At 33.4% G+C, this 18,137-nt stretch overlaps 1 protein-coding gene across 3 annotated transcripts in view; it reads left to right on the top strand.

The window, feature by feature from the left end:
• Nucleotides 1-18,137, top strand: part of ATP11B (ATPase phospholipid transporting 11B (putative)) — a 115,375-nt gene that overhangs the window by 51,024 nt on the left and 46,214 nt on the right. For all 3 annotated transcript variants that reach the window (XM_032339831.1, XM_032339824.1, XM_032339841.1), the window contains exons 11-19: nucleotides 1,046-1,196; nucleotides 2,314-2,511; nucleotides 8,872-9,114; nucleotides 9,689-9,864; nucleotides 10,288-10,356; nucleotides 11,744-11,817; nucleotides 11,896-11,999; nucleotides 14,399-14,580; nucleotides 15,779-15,982. In XM_032339831.1, coding sequence (XP_032195722.1) covers nucleotides 1,046-1,196; nucleotides 2,314-2,511; nucleotides 8,872-9,114; nucleotides 9,689-9,864; nucleotides 10,288-10,356; nucleotides 11,744-11,817; nucleotides 11,896-11,999; nucleotides 14,399-14,580; nucleotides 15,779-15,982 — 1,401 coding nt within the window. The remainder of the gene's footprint in view (nucleotides 1-1,045; nucleotides 1,197-2,313; nucleotides 2,512-8,871; nucleotides 9,115-9,688; nucleotides 9,865-10,287; nucleotides 10,357-11,743; nucleotides 11,818-11,895; nucleotides 12,000-14,398; nucleotides 14,581-15,778; nucleotides 15,983-18,137) is intronic.

Genomic DNA, 18,137 nt, shown 5'->3' with positions numbered 1-18,137 from the left:
TTTCAGACACACCCCAAAATATTATTTTATCGGCTGTCTGGGCATTGCTTAGCCCAGTCAATTTGACATTCAAGATTAACTATCACAGAACTAAATACTTACATCAGGAAAGAAACACCGGGAGCATCTGGGTGGCTCAGTCGGTTAAGCAATTGACTTGATTTTAGCTCAGGTCATGATCTGCAGGGTTCTGGGATTGAGCCTCATATCGGGCTCTGTGCTCAGCAGGGAGTCAGGGTTTTCTCCCTTTGCTCCTCCTGCTGCTTGTACTTGCTTTCTCTCTAAAATAACTAAATAAATATTTTTTCAAAAAATAAAAAGAAACACCAAGGACAGATACTAAGATTAGAAACAATACCATTTGCAATCATTCTCAAAAAAGGAAATACCTACTTGTACATCTAATGAAATGCATAGAGGATCTGTGTGCTGAAAAGTTACAAAATGCTGATCAAAGAATCAGAGATGTAATGTTAAGCTTGCCTAGCGAAATACTATAATACAAGCCTGCCTGGTAAAAGAACAGGGATTCTAAAGTTAGTTCCTGACTTGTGTGATTTTAATAAATTTATAGAATGATTTTGGGGCTTTGATCTTCATCATTAAAAAGGAAGTGATATCCTCATAGAGGTTTTAGAAAGATTAGACAAGTGAGTGGATGTAACAACGTTTTGTAAAATCTTAATAATATACAAATGTTAGTTATATTTACACTTAAAATTAGATCCTGAAAATTTTTTAAAAATTAGAATAATTACTTATGGCAAGAATAACTGGCCAAAGCTGTCATTTACTTAAGCATTTTGAACAGTAATATAACTAATTCAAGTAGGCTTATAATCTTATGTATTGGTTATTTTATCACTAGTAAACAGATTCTGTTGAATGGTCATTTCTTAAAATATGAAGATTGTTTCCTTTAAATAGCTACTGTGATATTTTATATATTTTTATATCTTATTTAATACCAGTATAAAATTTCCAGGCAGATGAATATAGTAACACATAATTGACATGTTTTATGTTCTTCTTTTTCTCATTTCAGGTCGATGAATACATTTTTGATAATTTATCTAATAATCCTTATTTCTGAAGCCATCATCAGTACTATCTTGAAATATACATGGCAAGCTGAAGAAAAATGGGATGAACCTTGGTATAACCAAAAAACAGAACATCAAAGAAATAGTAGTAAGGTATTTTATGGTGTTCTTGACTCTGCTATAAAGGAAACTTTATTCTCTGGCACAGTTACTGATTTGGTAGTGACTTCTGATAGGAGTGACCACTGAGCTCTTCAAAAACCATTACTACTGAAGGGTGACAAAATGACACTGTAAGTGAAGAGTGGCCAGCATGTTTATACTGGTATGCTCTTTGCATTTTAGGGCATAAGCAGTTGTATTCCCCATGGCATGATTTGAGTAGTTGCAAGAGATCACAGAAATTTAAATCATCTATAATGACATTCCTCTTCAGTACTACAAACTCATTTCTTTTAATTCTGTTTACTGTATGTTGTAAGTGAATAAAAAAGTAAGTTGATTTCCAGTTCTGTCAATAATTCAAGGAGTCTTACTGTCAGTCTACTGATGGTGTGAAATAACACAAAATATGTCATATTAAGTTTTAAACTGAATATGGACTAGCAGGAAAATTTAACATGCAATTTTGGTAAATAATTATTCTCCAGATTTCACATTTGATTAAAATACAAATATTAGAAGACAGAAGAAACCACAAAGCAGATCACAGAACATAGTTTCCATATGATTCATAATTATGTATTTTACCTTTCACAGAATACATGTTAAAATGTGATACTGCTATGCTGTTGAAGTAAGCTATTACTATATAATCTGTGTTTTCATTTCCAGCAGTTCTGGCCCAGCAGTTCTGGACTAACAGTTCTTAAATAGTTGTTTTGTTTTGTTTTTTTAATTGCAGTCAGTTTTTCATTATCTGTGATTTTGAAAGGTGCAAATAGAATGGTAAATATACTCCAGGGATTGCAATTATAATTTTGCTAAAGATTGTTTCAGTCACACCAGGCTGAAACAAGCTGCTGAAAAGTAACAAGTAGTTCAAATTTAACCTTTCTTCTTTTACTTTGTTCAAGATCCTAAATGAACAATAAAACAAAAGAAATGTATTAAAGAAGCAGTTCAAAAAATGAATTTTAATTCATGAGATTTCTGCTTCAGAATGTAGTTGATGGTCTGTTTAGAATGAAACTTTCTGATAATGTTCTTCAGTATTACTAAGGAAGTTCTTATGTGTTTTCTCTTATCAAACCATCATTTTTCTCCCTAGATTCTGAGATTCATTTCAGACTTCCTGGCTTTTTTGGTACTCTACAATTTCATCATTCCAATTTCATTATATGTGACAGTCGAAATGCAGAAATTTCTTGGATCATTTTTCATTGGCTGGGATCTTGATCTTTATCATGAAGAGTCAGGTCAGAAAGCTCAAGTCAATACTTCTGATCTGAATGAAGAGCTTGGACAGGTAAAAAAATCTTTGTAATATGTTTTTCTAATTTGTTATTTTTCTTGAAACAGTACATGTACAAAGACTAACACAAGTACAAAGAAAAATGTTATGAGGCTTATACCACAAAATAGTCCTACTTTCCTCCATGCCTAACTCTTGTTTCCCTTTTTTTTTTTTTTTTAAGATTTTATTTATTTATTTGACAGGCAGAGATCACAAGTAGGCAGAGAGGCAGGTGGTGGCGGGGGTAGGGGGCAGGCTCCCTGCTGAGCAGAGAGCCTGATGTGGAGCTTGATCCCAGGACCCTGAGACCATGACCTGAGCTGAAGGCAGAGGCTTAACCCTCTGAATCACCCAGATGCCCCAATTTTAGTCATTTATTATGGAATATAAAGATATAATTTTATGCTACTGTTTTATATATACATACCCAGATATATACCTACTTTGCCTCCCCATAGCCTCCCTAATGTTTTTATATCACAATTAGGGATTTAATAAATATTTATTTATTGACCTTATTTTGACTCTTTTAGTATTGCGCACTAATTTAGAGTTCTTCAAGTATGCCTTATGATACTACAATTACATTTTTGTTTTTATATATTATTTTCCCTAGAATTAATTGCTCTGTTTTTTTATGCTTAATTGCTTAATTTTTATATACCACAAACAAGTTTCTGATCAATATATGAAACATCTCTTTACATATTCAAACACATTAGGTAATCTAGGTTTCCTTTCTCTTTCTCTCTTTCTTTTTTTTCTTGGCAGCATTTTTGGAGTCTTTTGTCTTCTTCAATATGGACTTATATCTGAGCCTGCTTCTCAGCTGTCACCCAAGGACTTCCCTATACCATTACCCTAGAAATTCCTTTACCTCTGTCTTGTTTTGGATCTCCTGGATCCTATGTTGGCCCACCTGTGACTTATTCTCTCATTTTGGTGGAACACATGTTCAAATAACTCCCTGGCAAAGGATGCATGAGAGGAAAATATTTTGAGGCTTGGCGTGACTGAAAATATCTTTATTCCCTTTTTTTCTTTATCCCTTTTTTTGCACTTGATTAATGTACTTGTGTAATGCATCCCAGGTTGGAAGCTGGTTTTCCCCCAAATTTTAAGAACATTTCTCCATTTTTTTTCTAGCTTCCAGTGTTGCTCTTGAGAAATTCAGTGCCATTTTGATTCCCAGTTCTTTATGTGTGATCTGTTATTTTATCTCTGGAAATGTTTAAGATCTTTTCTTTATGTGATAATTCTGAAATTTCATGATGATATACCTTGGTGTGAGTCTTTTTATTTTTTTCTTTCATTGGACAATGAGCTCTGTGAGCCCTTTCAGTCTGGAAATACGTGTACTTCAATTCTAGGTGTTTTTCTTACATTATTTCTTTGATAACATCTTCTTTTTAAATTTAGTATTTGGATATATCAGACCATTTATCTTGATTCTTTCTTTCTTTGACTTTCAACTTGCATTTACTTATTTGTTTTTCTAATTCTGGGAGAATCTATCAACTTTATCTTTCTACCTAACTTTTTTAAAATTTCTGTTATAATATTTTTAATTTCTAATATTCCAGTATCTCTGAATGTCTTCTTTTAATTGCATCTTATTCCTTTTCTTGAATATCATCTATTTTTTTAGCTCTCTCAGGATATTAATGATGGTTTTTTAAAGTCTTCTGTTCCCTACATTTTCTGTTTGCTCCTAGTTCCTTTTTCAATACAGTTAGTTATGCTACAATGTGACAAAGCATTCCTAAAAATTGCCATGCTATGTAAAATTACTTAGTAAAAACCACAGGCCTAATGGAATTAGGAGTGCAACAAAAAATTTATCAGTTAAGATAAATTGTTAAGAAATACATAAATACTGTCAGTTGTCTGACAGAGGGTGTCTGACTCTTGATTTCTGCTCAGGTCATGATCTGAGGGGCCCAGTCCTCACTGGTGGCAAGTCTGCTTGAGGAGTCTCTTTTTCCCTCTCTCTGCCCTACCTTCCCCATTCCTGTGCGCACCTGTGCACGCTTACTCTCTCTCAAATAAATAAATAAATCTTAAAAAACATACATAAATACTCTAATATATGTGGCATTTTGTCTTGAAAAAGACCACATGCAGAAGTGACCAGGAGAAGTGCTGCAACCTGTGTGTCATTGTGAAGTATAGAAAGGAAGGTTATCTGAAAATAGAAGTAGATGGGGTGTGTCTTATACCACCTATGATGACCTGAGGTGGCTGGTAGCTGTTTGAGTTGTGTACATTTCATGTGTTCCTTGTGTGCAGTTTGCTGCTGTTTCTCACAGAGGAAATTATGCATAACCAAATGCACAGTCCACATTATGCTCAAATTGTTCCCTTATATATCAGTTATATTGTTACAGATTCATGTTTTAATATGTTGCTTATGTTTAATTTGTTTAACATGTTATAGATTCAAGACACTGTTGTAGCAGAACTAACTAATTTGTTTTAGGCTCTCCCTTTTTTTTAAGGAGTGATCCTCATATGAAAGCAAATCTTTGGGTTTTCCTTACAAGCCTAGAATTCTTCCCTAGAAAATCCCAGCTGTCCTGCTGGGTTTTTTTTTTTTTTTTTTTTTTGACATATTCCATGGTGTCAGTACTGGTCTTTCCTCAGTTTCCCCAGAGAGAATTACCCCAGTTAGTATTTCTGCTGATTGTGATTGTTAAAGTCATCCGGTAGAAGTTTCCCTGTTTTTAGCATACTGTCACACTTCTGTTTTCAGCTGTCTCACACCTGTTTTCAGCTTTCCCAGGGGCTCAGATTCTCTCTGGTTCAATCCTGGTCTTCCAAGTATTACAAATCTTCCAACTATTACTCAGATAGGTGAAGGGCAGTCTCAGGTTTGCAAGTTATGAGGGGATTTCCGGTTTCATACTGTTCCTGCTACCTCCATTTTCATCCTCATCCTGTACTTTCACATTCAGTAGTAGCTGGTACATCTACTTCCTGAGAGTTTTTGGAAAAGGCTTTTCCCCCATTGCTTAGGTTTCATATTCTAAGTTTTGTTAAGTCACTTACCACTCATTCCTCTCTTGTCTTCCAAACTTGTCATATCTCCCTTCTCATGTTGTCTCATCTGCCATTATTTTTGTTTTTTTCTAACTCCTTTACTCTTATTTTAGTAAAGTCTCAAGAGGAACAAAGATAATTGTATTTTCTTAACCTACCATTTTTAACCAGAAGTTGATCCATTTATTTTTAGCATTTAAGAGACTTATAGTAATTTATGCTGAATATTAATTCATGTCACATATCTTTAATTATGTATCACATATTCAAGACCTAAAAAGCCTGTTTCTACTACTACTTTGAACACTTTATCTCCCCCAATTTTTCTTTCCTTTGACCTTTTCCATCCCAGGTTTCCCTTCTTCCTCTTGTCCTCATATTAGAATATTGTTTTTTGGATCCTCACACTATTTATGCATACCCTTACTTGCTTTCTCTTTAAGACATGTTAAGTGATAAACTTTTAAAATTTCTAACTCATCTAAGTCTCTCTTTTTACTTTTAAGCCTGCAAGTATTTCATAATATGTTTATTGCCTCTATTCTTTTATGGGTTTTTTTTTTTTTTAAGATTTTATTTATTTATTTATTTATAAATGTTTAATTTTTTAATTTTTTATAAACATATAATATATTTATTTATTTGACAGAGATCACAAGAAGGCAGAGAGGCAGGGAGAGAGAGAGAGGGAGACGCGGGCTCCCTGCTAAGCAGAGAGCCCGATGCGGGGTTCTATCCCAGGACCCTGGGATCATGACCTGAGCTGAAGGCAGAGGCTTTAACCCACTGAGCCACCCAGGTGCCCCTCTTTTATCTGTTTTTATACCAATGAAATCTACTTTGTCATATTCTGTGTCATTTTATTTCCATACTATTGAAGAAACTGCTCTTAAGATGGTGTATAGTGCCCTCTCTATAACTAAACTTAAAAGTTAAAACTTCTTGTTTATATATATATACATATATATGTATATATATATAGATATAGATATATTTGATAGAGAGCACAAGAAGGCAGAGCAGCAGGCAGAGGGAGAGAAAGAAGCAGGCTCCCTGCTGAACAGGAAGCCTGATGTGGGGCTCGATCCCAGAGCCCTGGGATCATGACCAGAGCCGAAGGCAGACGCTTAACCCACTGAGCCACCCAGGTGCCCCAATATATTTTTAAAAATCAAAGTTAATTTATTTATCTCTATCATCTAAATTCTGAAGAGTCCTCCATGACTGATAGATCTGTGTCTATTCTAATCATCTTTGAAATATTATTTCTGTTTGACTGCTGATGTATTTTATATCATAATTTTTTTATAACTTACTATTCTTCCTGATCTAAAAGTTTCTTATTAACTTGTGTAGGTAAGTGACATCTCTCTGTATCCATCTTTATAATTCAACATTCGCTGTAAGTAGTGGGCTATCTATAATATCACATCGCAAAGGTAAACTATTTAATCTTTTATTTCTAATTCCAACATTTTTTAGCTCTATGACTGGTAAGTTATTTAACCCAACTCTTCCTTTGTTTCTTTTTCTCTAAAATAATAATAGTACCTACCTCATGGAGTTGTTGACAAGATAAAATGAGTTAGAACACTTAGCAATGCTGGCAGTCTAATGATTGCTACACAATTATTGGCTTTTATTATTACTATTTTAAGTAGCAGAATTCCTGCATCTCAGATGTTGTAGTTGTCTTTACTGTTTGCAAGAAAATGAACTTTAAGGTGTATTTTCACACTTTATTTCTTGGTCCAGGCAATTTTTTCCAGCTTTAACTCTGCCTCCCTTTTTGTATGTTGAGGCTTTTATTCTGCAATCTTGCTGAACTCATTTATTCTAGCAGTTTTTTAGTGGATTCCTTAGGATTTTCTATATACAAGGTCATGTTATCTACAAATGGTTTTACTTCTTTTCCAGTCTGAATACCTTTTATTTCTTTTTTCTTGCCTGATTACCCAAGCTAGAACTTTCGGTACAATGTTAAATAAAAGTGGCAAGAACAGACGTCGTTGCTTTATTCCTGAATTTAGTTTAGGGGAAAGCATTCAGTCTTTCTTCATTAAATAAGATACTAATTATGGGGTTTTGTAGATACATTTTATCAGGTTGAAGAACTAGCCTTCTATCCCTAATTTGTTGAAATGTTTTTATCATGAAAGAGTATTAGATTTTGTTAAATACTTTTCTTGAATGTGTCAAGATGATCATTTTAATAATAGAATAAAGAATACCAATTTATTATTGTGATAGGTTTTGTTGACTGATTTATGTTGAACCAATCTTGACTTCCAGGGATAAACCCCACATATTCATGGTATATCTTTTTTCTATGTTTCTAGATTTGGTTTGTGTTTATTTTCCTAAGGGATATTGGTTTTTAGTTGTTTCTTTTCCTTGTGATGTGTACTTCCCTTTTTAAATGACAACTTTCTCAGATCACTATTGCATCAGTCAGATCCTCAGCATAATTCTAGTTGTATCAAGACTTGACTATTTCATCCTTCTCTTTTTGGACCTGCCTTCTTATAGGGTTAATTTTCCAGAATTATTCTCAAAAGAGTAGTAAAATTATTTGTCTTATCTACTTTTAAAAATATTTTTATTTAGGGACACATGGATGACTCAGTTGGCTAAGTGTCTGCCTTCTGTTCAGGTCTTGATCTCAGGGTCCTGGGATGCAGCCCTGTTTCATGCTCCCTGCTCAGTGGGGAGTCTGCTTCTCCTCCCCCTCTGTCCTTCCTTCCCACTTGTGTTATCTCTCTCTGTCTCAAATAAATAAGAACTTTAATATATATTTTTTTTCATTTAAATACTTCCTTTTCACTGAGCTTGTTTTCTACACTTGGTTTCAGTTTCCCCCTCTAATATTTTAGAAAACTTTCCATCTCTGATTTCTTGTGTTGCTATTACTTTCATGTTCCTGTTCCCAGTTCTGTTCCATTTCTTCTGGACCACATAACCCTTTCACATTCTAGGTTAGTAAGCATTCCTTCCACCTTGCTCAAAGATCATTCTTAGTCCTACTACCTCCAAACACCTTATCCAGGAGATGGAAAAAAGTATTAAATCCCACATTATCAGCCAACTCTACAGATGAACATGGACCTAAAAATGCCACGAACTTCAAAGTTTATATAGATGTGAAATATTTTATGTTACCCTGTTTTGTTTCTGTGCATCTTAATTTATTTGCGCTTAGATTATTAAAAAAAATCTCAGCATCAGTATAAAATAGGTAAGCTTGACTTTAGGAGACAGAGGAAGACAAGGTTTTTTTGTTTAACCTAAGACCATAAACACAAAAATTTATTTTCTTCTATCTTCCATCTCTAGGTGGAGTATGTGTTTACAGATAAAACTGGTACACTGACAGAAAATGAAATGCAGTTTCGGGAATGTTCAATTAATGGCATTAAATACCAAGAAATCAATGGTAGACTTGTCTCTGAAGGACCAACACCAGACTCTTCAGAAGGAAGCTTATCCTATCTTAATAGTTTATCCCATCTTAACAATTTATCCCATCTTACAACCAGCTCGTCTTTTAGAACCAGTCCGGAAAATGAAACGGAGCTAGTAAGTAACTTCAAATTAATAAATTGGAATTTCATTTGAAGTAATTCTCTTTGGTATTTACTGGATTGTAGGAGAAAAAATTTAAGAGTGGAGCAAGGAATATAGATTTGAAATGTATATCCTTTGATTCAGCACTGAGAATTTGTAGTCACAATCCAGTTTAACTTGCAAATTAGTATGTTGCCTGCCTTCATTCTCTGAGTATTTAAATGAGACTAAGTGGAGAACCCTTACTGCCTTAAAGTAAAGAAGACTTTGCTAAGAAATAGAGCTTAAATGTATTTAATACATTTTGTGATCTCACTTTTTCCACAAAAGAGTTTTCATCTTTACTTATAATTTGGCTCTTTCCTAAAAAGATATTTTTGTGTTGAAGGGTCATAAGCAAATGTGACATTTTACTCTTCAACGAGCTAATATTCAGGCAGTTCAGGATTATAGCACTCCTGTTGTAGATCTAAGATAACCAAATTTTTAACTCTATTTATTGACACTTTTTTGTCCAATTCTGCTTACAGTTTTCTAAATGTTACTTGGGAATGGTATTTTTATTGAGAATATTATCCTTCTACAGATTAAAGAACATGATCTCTTCTTTAAAGCAGTCAGTCTCTGTCACACTGTTCAGATTAGCAATGTCCAGACTGATGGCATTGGTGATGGTCCCTGGCAATCCAACTTTGCACCCTCCCAGTTGGAATACTATGCATCTTCACCAGATGAAAAGGCTCTAGTGGAAGCTGCTGCAAGGTAGTTTGATCTAATTTCCAAATCTTCAGAAAAACACCTTTTAAATAAAAAGGTGCAAATACTAGAAAATTACTTAACATTGTCAAACAAAATTCATAAACACATAAAGGTAGAAGTATACTTTAAATTGTAAATATGTGTTATTAATTTTGTCAAGCTTGCATTGAATCATATTTTGAAGAGATCTTTAAAAATCTGATTACTATGAAATATGAATAATGTAATTTGTGAGAAATACTTGTGTATGTATTGTTTTGCACTTACACTGATTCTTCACATTCTTAAAAACATTGCCATATTCAAAGAAATATTTTAAAATACATCTTAATTGTATACTTTTATTCATGCTAAGTTATAATGACATATTATGAAACATGAAATATCATCCTTAAATCTTATATTTCTTCATCTTTTAATCCCTAGAATTGGCATTGTATTTATTGGCAATTCTGAAGAAACTATGGAAGTTAGAACACTTGGAAAACTGGAACGGTAATTTTTTTCTATTCTGTAGTTTTCTGTGTAATTAATATAAAACAGGAATCTGTAAACTGTGGCCCATAGGTCATATTTAAAGCCTACAGCTGGCTTATAAAGCCTGCAAAAAACTTCATTACATACTTTAAAGGTTGGGTTTTTTTTTTTTTTAATGCAACAGTGACCATATATGGCCTGCAAAGCCTAAAATATTTACTCTTTGGATCTTTACAGAAAAAGTCTACTGACCCCTGCTCTAAAATGATGTAATACAATGTTATACTTCATCACAGGAATAACAGTATCCTACTCTGAATCTTTCATTTGTATTTTAGCTTAGTGTTTCTTGAATTTACTCATAGGTTTATTTTTATGCATTCCTGGGGTAGTTTCATGAGTTCTCACTAAATTAAAAACAAAACTTGTTTATATTGCCTGTGATTTTATTTTTCAAATGTTAGGGCACACCTGCCTGTTTCCAATATTTACACTGCTTGATAAATTAATCCATTCCTGTTCTATTCATACCTTTCATGGGTTTACCGATTCCAGTCATATCTCACCTCCAGCTGTCCCTTTCCAAACTCTGCTTTTAAAAAAGAAAATAAATTCTAAATAGAAATAATAATAATTTTCTAAATAATAGACAAAATTCTAAAATAGAGCCCATTCTTTGGCTGTTTTCATGGAGAAGCCTGTCTAGCTCATTTCATCAACTTAAGAACCATCATACCACTCTGGTTTGTTGTGCGGGTTTTTTTGAGATGTACACATCATTCTATATGTGTATCACTATATAAATCCATCCAGAAAACTTTAAGCCACACCTGACTTATCCACACAAATTCCTTTACTACTCCTTATAAAGGCATTTGCTCCCCGACCTGTACATATGTCCACTGTGTCAGATTCAGAATCACTGCTATAATGATCCTCCGTTACTAATGTGAGTGTGTTGTATTTCTCAGGTATGTTTGGGCAAAAAAGAGGGTTGAGAATCAATTACATTTTTTAGTGAGAAAAACATGAAGCTGGGCAGATCTGGATTCCAGTCCTTTGCTGGCCACTCACAAGCTTATTTGACTTTAGAAAATTACTTATCTTTCTGAACTGAATGGTCCTCTTCTGTAAAATGAGATAAGAACTACCTTCTTTGGTTCTCATGGGTATTAAATGACATAAAGTATATAAAGTACTTGGCTTTTGGTAAGTACTCAATATATGTCAGTTCCTTCTATTTCTATCTTGGGTTGTTATTAATGACTCATAACCCATCATCTTGAAATTGTAGTTGAGATTAATTTCTTGTTCTAAATCTTATCTTTTATAGAGTTTCTTCAAATATTCACTTAGTATCTTTCAAAAAAAGTAAACTTTTGGTTTTTTAAATTTTTTTCCTTAGGTACAAACTGCTTCATATTCTTGAATTTGATTCAGATCGTAGGCGAATGAGTGTAATTGTTCAGGCACCTTCAGGTAACCTACCTAAACTTTTATGAATTTATATTTATCTAATATTAAGAGCTTGATAACTGATTTTTTTTTTTTTTTTAGGTGAGAAGCTTTTATTTGCTAAAGGAGCCGAATCATCAATTCTTCCTAAATGTGTAGGTGGAGAAGTAGAAAAAACCAGAATTCATGTAGATGAATTTGCTTTGGTGAGTGTAAATTTCTAAGATATAAAACTCTAAAAGATATACATATGTAAGATTTAAGGCTTCATTTTTGCATTAGTAATTTATCAAAAGTATGGAAATTCTGCAGTTCTGTTACATTATGTGTTGGCTCCTACATTCTTTGGTTAAAAATTAACTTTTAACCTGCTAAAATACAGGTCTTCTCTTTGAACCTGTTATAGTCAGGGCTTTTTTGGCTGCAAAGACTATTTAAATTAATATATTAAAAAGAGGAGTTTACTTAAAGAATATAGGGAAATCCCAAAGATGTGAAGATACTGGAACCTTCATGCTTTGCTGGTGGGATTATAAGTGGTACAAACACCTTAGAATATAGTTTAACAGTTCCTCATAGAACATAGAATAATATAGTTACTATATAACCCAGGAGTTCACTGCTAGTTATATACCCAAGAGAACTGAAAATGTATGTTCACATAAAAACTTAGCATTATTCCTAAATGGGCAAAAGGTGGAAACATCTGAATGTCTATCAGCTGATGCAAGAATTAAACAATGTGTCATATTCATATAATGGAATGTTGTTTGGCCACTAAAAGAAATGAAGTAATCATATGCTAAAACATGGGTGAACCTTGAAAAGTTCCTATGCCTAGTGAAAGAAGCTAGTCACAAAATGTCACATGTTCCATTTATATGAAATAACCAGAATAATGGAATTTATAGAGACAAAAAGCACATTAGTGGTTGCCAGGGGCTAGAGGAAGGGGTCAAAGGGAAATGTCTGCTAATGGATGTGGGATTCCTTTTGGAATTGATGAAAATGTCCTTGAATTAGATAGTAATAATAGTACAATTCTGTGAATACACTAAAATCCACTGAATTGTACGCTTTAAAGGAGTCAGTTTCATGGTTTGTGAATTAGTTCTCTCTTACCTGAAGAGTGAAGAGGAATTTTATGAAAACGACATACTGCAATTCATTTGAAGAGGAAGATTTTTAGGTAGTTCTTAGTCTTAAGAACTCATGATCTCTCATTTCTGCATTTCTATAAATGATTGCTCTGTACGCCTCTCTGCTCACCTGCCTCCTTTACTTACCTTACCTATGGTTTATTTTCTCCCATTACTTGTTTCCTAATTGTTTCTGATCTAGTTCGTCTGTCACACTGTAACATCCATGAGGACAAAGACATTGTTCTCCCTTACACTCATTTTAATCCAGAACAATACCGGCACATAGTTGGCATTCAGTAAATATTTGTTGTAAAATGAATTAGTTTCATATACTAATAACACTCAATGGTCCCCTAACTGTTCTTTAAGAAAAACAGTTATTTGTAGGTGTGGGTCATTTGTAAATCAAGGAACATAAATTATTTAGGAATCTGAATAGTGTCATGTAGTATTTTAAAATGTACCCTTTCCAAGTTTTGTTGTTAGAATATTTATTTTGGGGGGCGCCTGGGTGGCTCAGGCACTAAGCATCTACTTTCAGGTCAGGTCATGATCCCAGGGTCCTGGGATCCAGCCCTGCATCAGGCCCCCTGCTCAGCACAGAGTCCTCTTCTCCCTCTCCCTCTGCCTGCTGTTCCCCTTGCTTGTGCCCTTTCTCATTACCTCTCTGCCAAACAAATAAATAAAATCTTTAAAAAATATATTTATTTTGGGTTTTTCTGAGGAGAATGCACGGCAAGAGAAGGAATTTGTATAGCTTTTAGTTATAGACACGAACTTTAAATAGAACACATTAAGAAAAATTTTTGCCCAGGGGAATTAGATAATCAAATATATATTCCTAAGTGTTGTATAATTCCATTTCACTAGTGAAGTTATACAATGATGTGGTTTAAAATCATTTGGTGACTATAGAAAGTATTGTTTATTTGATAAGGGCCACCTCACAGACTTCATTATTGAACTGTAAATTCATTATACCAAGAACTCTCAGGAAATTATGGTCTCCTTTGCTTCAAAAAAATTCTTATAAAGTACATAAAAGTGGATTTGTAAGTGTTAGAACAAGAGAGAAGAACCTGGGGCTACCTCCCTCTTGACAGTCCTGAAGTTACCCCTATAGAACTTTCTGGCTTTCCAGGTAAAACAGTTTTAAAACCACAGTAAGATAATCTTTATGGTCCTTTCTAGGCTCTAATATTCTACAATTTTAAAACTTCTGTTATTTTAAGCAATTTTTTAAGACCTCCTCAGCAGTTAAAAGAGCTATGATAATATGTGTCCCATAACTCAGGTAATGAGGGCTTTGTGACACTTCGTTTATTTCTTATTACTAAATGATAGTACTTTTTAAATTATTTGTAATTGATTTTTGGTAAGGCAGCCTCAGTTTATTTCAGTGACTTCTTGATTTCTCATTAGTTATTTTTGTTCAATTTTTGTCTTTAATTTTTCTGTTTTAGAAAGGACTAAGAACTCTGTGTATGGCCTATAAACATTTGACATCTAAAGAGTATGAAGAAATAGATAGACGTCTGTTTGAAGCCAGGACTGCCTTGCAACAACGGGAAGAGAAATTGGCACATGTCTTCCAGTTCATAGAGAAAGACCTGATACTACTTGGAGCTACAGCAGTGGAAGACAGGTAGGTATCAGACAAACAGGCTATTGCCTTTTCTCTCATAAGAATTTTCTTAGCCAAGTATTTCTAATTTATGACATAAATTCCATTTATTAACATCTTATAATAATGTATTTCAAATCAAAATAGTTAAAGTCTTAATTTTTCCTAGTCAGTATATACAATTTTTATTCTAGCAGGTATCTTAAATAGATGAGAGAATTCTGCTGTGTATAGTTTTGCTTATAGGCAATTTTTAGAATACTCCTCAGTGTGCCATACAGGGGCTTTAAGCACCTGCTTAATTCTCCAGCCTCATTTCCCACCACTGCCTGCTTCCACTTTCTGCTCAGTAGTACCAAACCATATATAGTTCTCTGAACAACTGTAGCTAAAACTATTCTATTTTGTGCCTTTTCTCTTTGGCAAGGCTGTGCCTTCTGCCTGGATAATTTTTCCTTTATCCATTTGTGAATGTCTTTATAAAGTATAGCTCAGATAGTACCCCCACTCCAGTAAGTCCTTTCCTTACCCCTAATAGGATTAAAAATATGTTTTATAGGTAGTACTATATTGTTTTTGTGACAGTGCAAGTATTTCTTTAAAGACTTTCTCCTCTGTTAGTTTGTGAATTCCTTAAGGTCCTTTTAGTATTTGTTCCCTACCATCTGTATCTAAGAGTGTTTGCATTTTTTAAAATATAGGTTTCCTTTTCTTTTCTTTTTTTTTTTAAAAAGGTTTTCATTTACCTATCAGTTGTCCTAATGAGATTTCTGAGACTCACCTGAAATTACATCATCCTTTATTTATCCATATTTTGGATAAATTTCCATTATCATATTTATTTATTTTATCCATATTTTGGTTTTTAAACTACTGACATGAGAAATTTTCTTATGAAAAAAAGAGAAAAATCTTCTAATTTCAAATTTAAGACTTTCTAAATAAAATAGGAGTATATGAAGACCATATATTTAGTGTGGTTCTATAAAAATCAACTTTGAAGATAAATTCTTAAAATACAAATGTGCAGATGTTATGTTAACCAGATGATCACTAATTTGATTATTCCTGTTTCTTCCCTAATGGGAAAAAATTCAGTTATATCACTCTATGATAACATTAGTCAGGGAGTCAAAATTAACATTACATGTACTATCTGATTTATATTTAAAATAGTCAAAGACGTATTCTCTACTGCTAATGTTTCTTTTATTTTCAGGCTACAAGATAGAGTTCGAGAAACTATTGAAGCATTGAGAATGGCTGGTATCAAAGTATGGGTACTAACTGGTGATAAACATGAAACAGCTGTTAGTGTGAGTTTATCATGTGGACATTTTCACAGAACCATGAACATCCTTGAACTTGTAAACCAGAAATCAGATGGCGAATGTGCTGAACAATTGAGGCAGCTTGCCAGAAGGTAAGAATGGAATCATCTCATGAGTTCTGGGGTCAGCAAACTATGGCCCATGGGTCAAAGATGGCCCATTTCTGTTTTTTATAGCCCATGAGCTCAAAATAATTTTTATGTTGTCTAAAGGAAGAGAAAGAATCCAAAGAAGAGTAATATTTTGTGATGTGAAAACTTACAAAATTCACGTTTAAACGTCTAAGTAAAGTTCTGTTGAAACACAGGCACATTCATTCATTTACATATCATCAGTAAAGGATTTTGCACTACAATAGCCTGGTTGGATAGTTGTGACAGAGACCTTCTGAAACACTTTTATCTTTTCTCACTGGTGCTTGATTTGCTACAGATTAGTGTGACACCATTATAAATCAGTAATGTTTTGAGTGTCACCCATATTGCCCTATGACATTTTACTGTATTTTTAGTATCAGTATTTACCAATCATGTTCAAACAAAAGAAAAATGGACTTTTAATATACTTTTAAAGCACAGTGAAGTACTGATTATTTTATTATCAAATTAGATTGGCATTGTATTTATTAATCAGTGACACTTTAGTATACTACCTGTTAGAAGAGACATATTCAAAGATGAAGTATAAAATCTCATTAAAGATAGTTCTTTTGTGTTAAAATGTACAATCTCATTATAGTTCATCATTAAAAGGTGGACATTTGCAATTGATTTTGATGGTAGGGAGCATAAACTTTAAACCCCAATTAAGCAAAATGTTATCCTCCCACCCCCAAAGATTTCCATTCTTCTCATTGGTATATTTATGTTACTTAAAACTTGTGCTCAATTACTATTACTACAGTTTTTACTTAGTCAATAAAAATTTTTGTCAAAATCTGTTTCCTCTCTTTTAGTATAAGTACGTATATTATATCCTCAATTGAGCCTCTTGGCCCACAAAACCAAAATTAAAATATTTACTTCTACCTCATTTTTCAGAAAACACTTGTCAAACTAATTCTGATCTAATTTATTTGACTATACTGGGAAATTAATCTGCATTTTATTGTTCTGTGATAATTACCCAAGTATTTATACTCTAAGTTGATTCTTTTTTTTTCTAAGTCTGTGTTTTGTAGACAGATAACTTTATTCATGTGCTCCCTTTAACATTCTGATTTTTCACAGTGAATTTAGGATTGCTTCAGTGTAAGCATCAGGGTTGCTCATATGTAGGCATCTTAGGTCTCCTACAGGTACCTGTCATTTGTGATCTTGTGATGCTAATACAGAAAAACAAATGTGAAAAGACACAGTTATCAGTATATTTTCAGAGCTATATTCACATTTGATATGCAGGCACTGATGTGGTACTAAACTCAATTTCATCAAAGGAAAACTTATTTAAAGGATGTTTTAAAGAGATAGTACAACTCTCAGAAGGTTCTTTGCTTGAGTTCAAAAAGGGGGTTGATTTAGGTAATTATACTATAGCTTGGGAGTAGTGACAACACCACTGTGGCTGCTTAAATATTTAAATACCATAATATCAACAAGAATTCCCTAAAACATAGAAATTAATTGCTCAGAATCATTTACTTTATATATGCTTTCCAGAATATTAATCCTGATTTTAAAAGTAGTAAGTGTCCATTTAAAAAATACTGAAGACGATAAAGAAGAAATGATGGGACATAACATAATACAGACATCTAAAGATAATTATTGTATTTTAGAATGCTTTCTTTAAGTCTTCTAAATTTACGCTTCTATTGACTCTCTTAATATTATGGATATTGTTTATTTCCCTTTTTGTACAAGAACGATATGATAAAGTAAAGACTACAGTCTTTTTTTAAGACTGGCTATCTGAAGTTTATACCATCTTTTTGGTAGAATATGTTTTCTGAAATAACCAGATAAGTCAAGGCCTGTTTTACAGGCTTCCAGGAAATGCCTGTTCTAAAAAACTTGGTTAAGGGCACCTAGGTGGCTCAGTGGGTTAAAGTGTCTGCCTTTGGCTCAGCTCATGATCCCGGGGTCCTGGGATTGAGCCCCACATTGGGGGGGGAGGTCTCTGCTCAGCAGGGGGCCTGCTTCTCCGCCCCCCCCCAGCCTCTGTGCCTACTTGTGATCTCTCTTTGTCAAATAAATAAATAAAATCTTTAAAAAAATAATAAAAATAAATAAATAAAAATAAGAATCT

Source organism: Mustela erminea, chromosome 1 (assembly GCF_009829155.1).
Source record: "Mustela erminea isolate mMusErm1 chromosome 1, mMusErm1.Pri, whole genome shotgun sequence".
Taxonomy (NCBI): Eukaryota; Metazoa; Chordata; class Mammalia; order Carnivora; family Mustelidae; genus Mustela; species Mustela erminea.
This window is presented reverse-complemented; position numbering and strand designations above follow the sequence as displayed.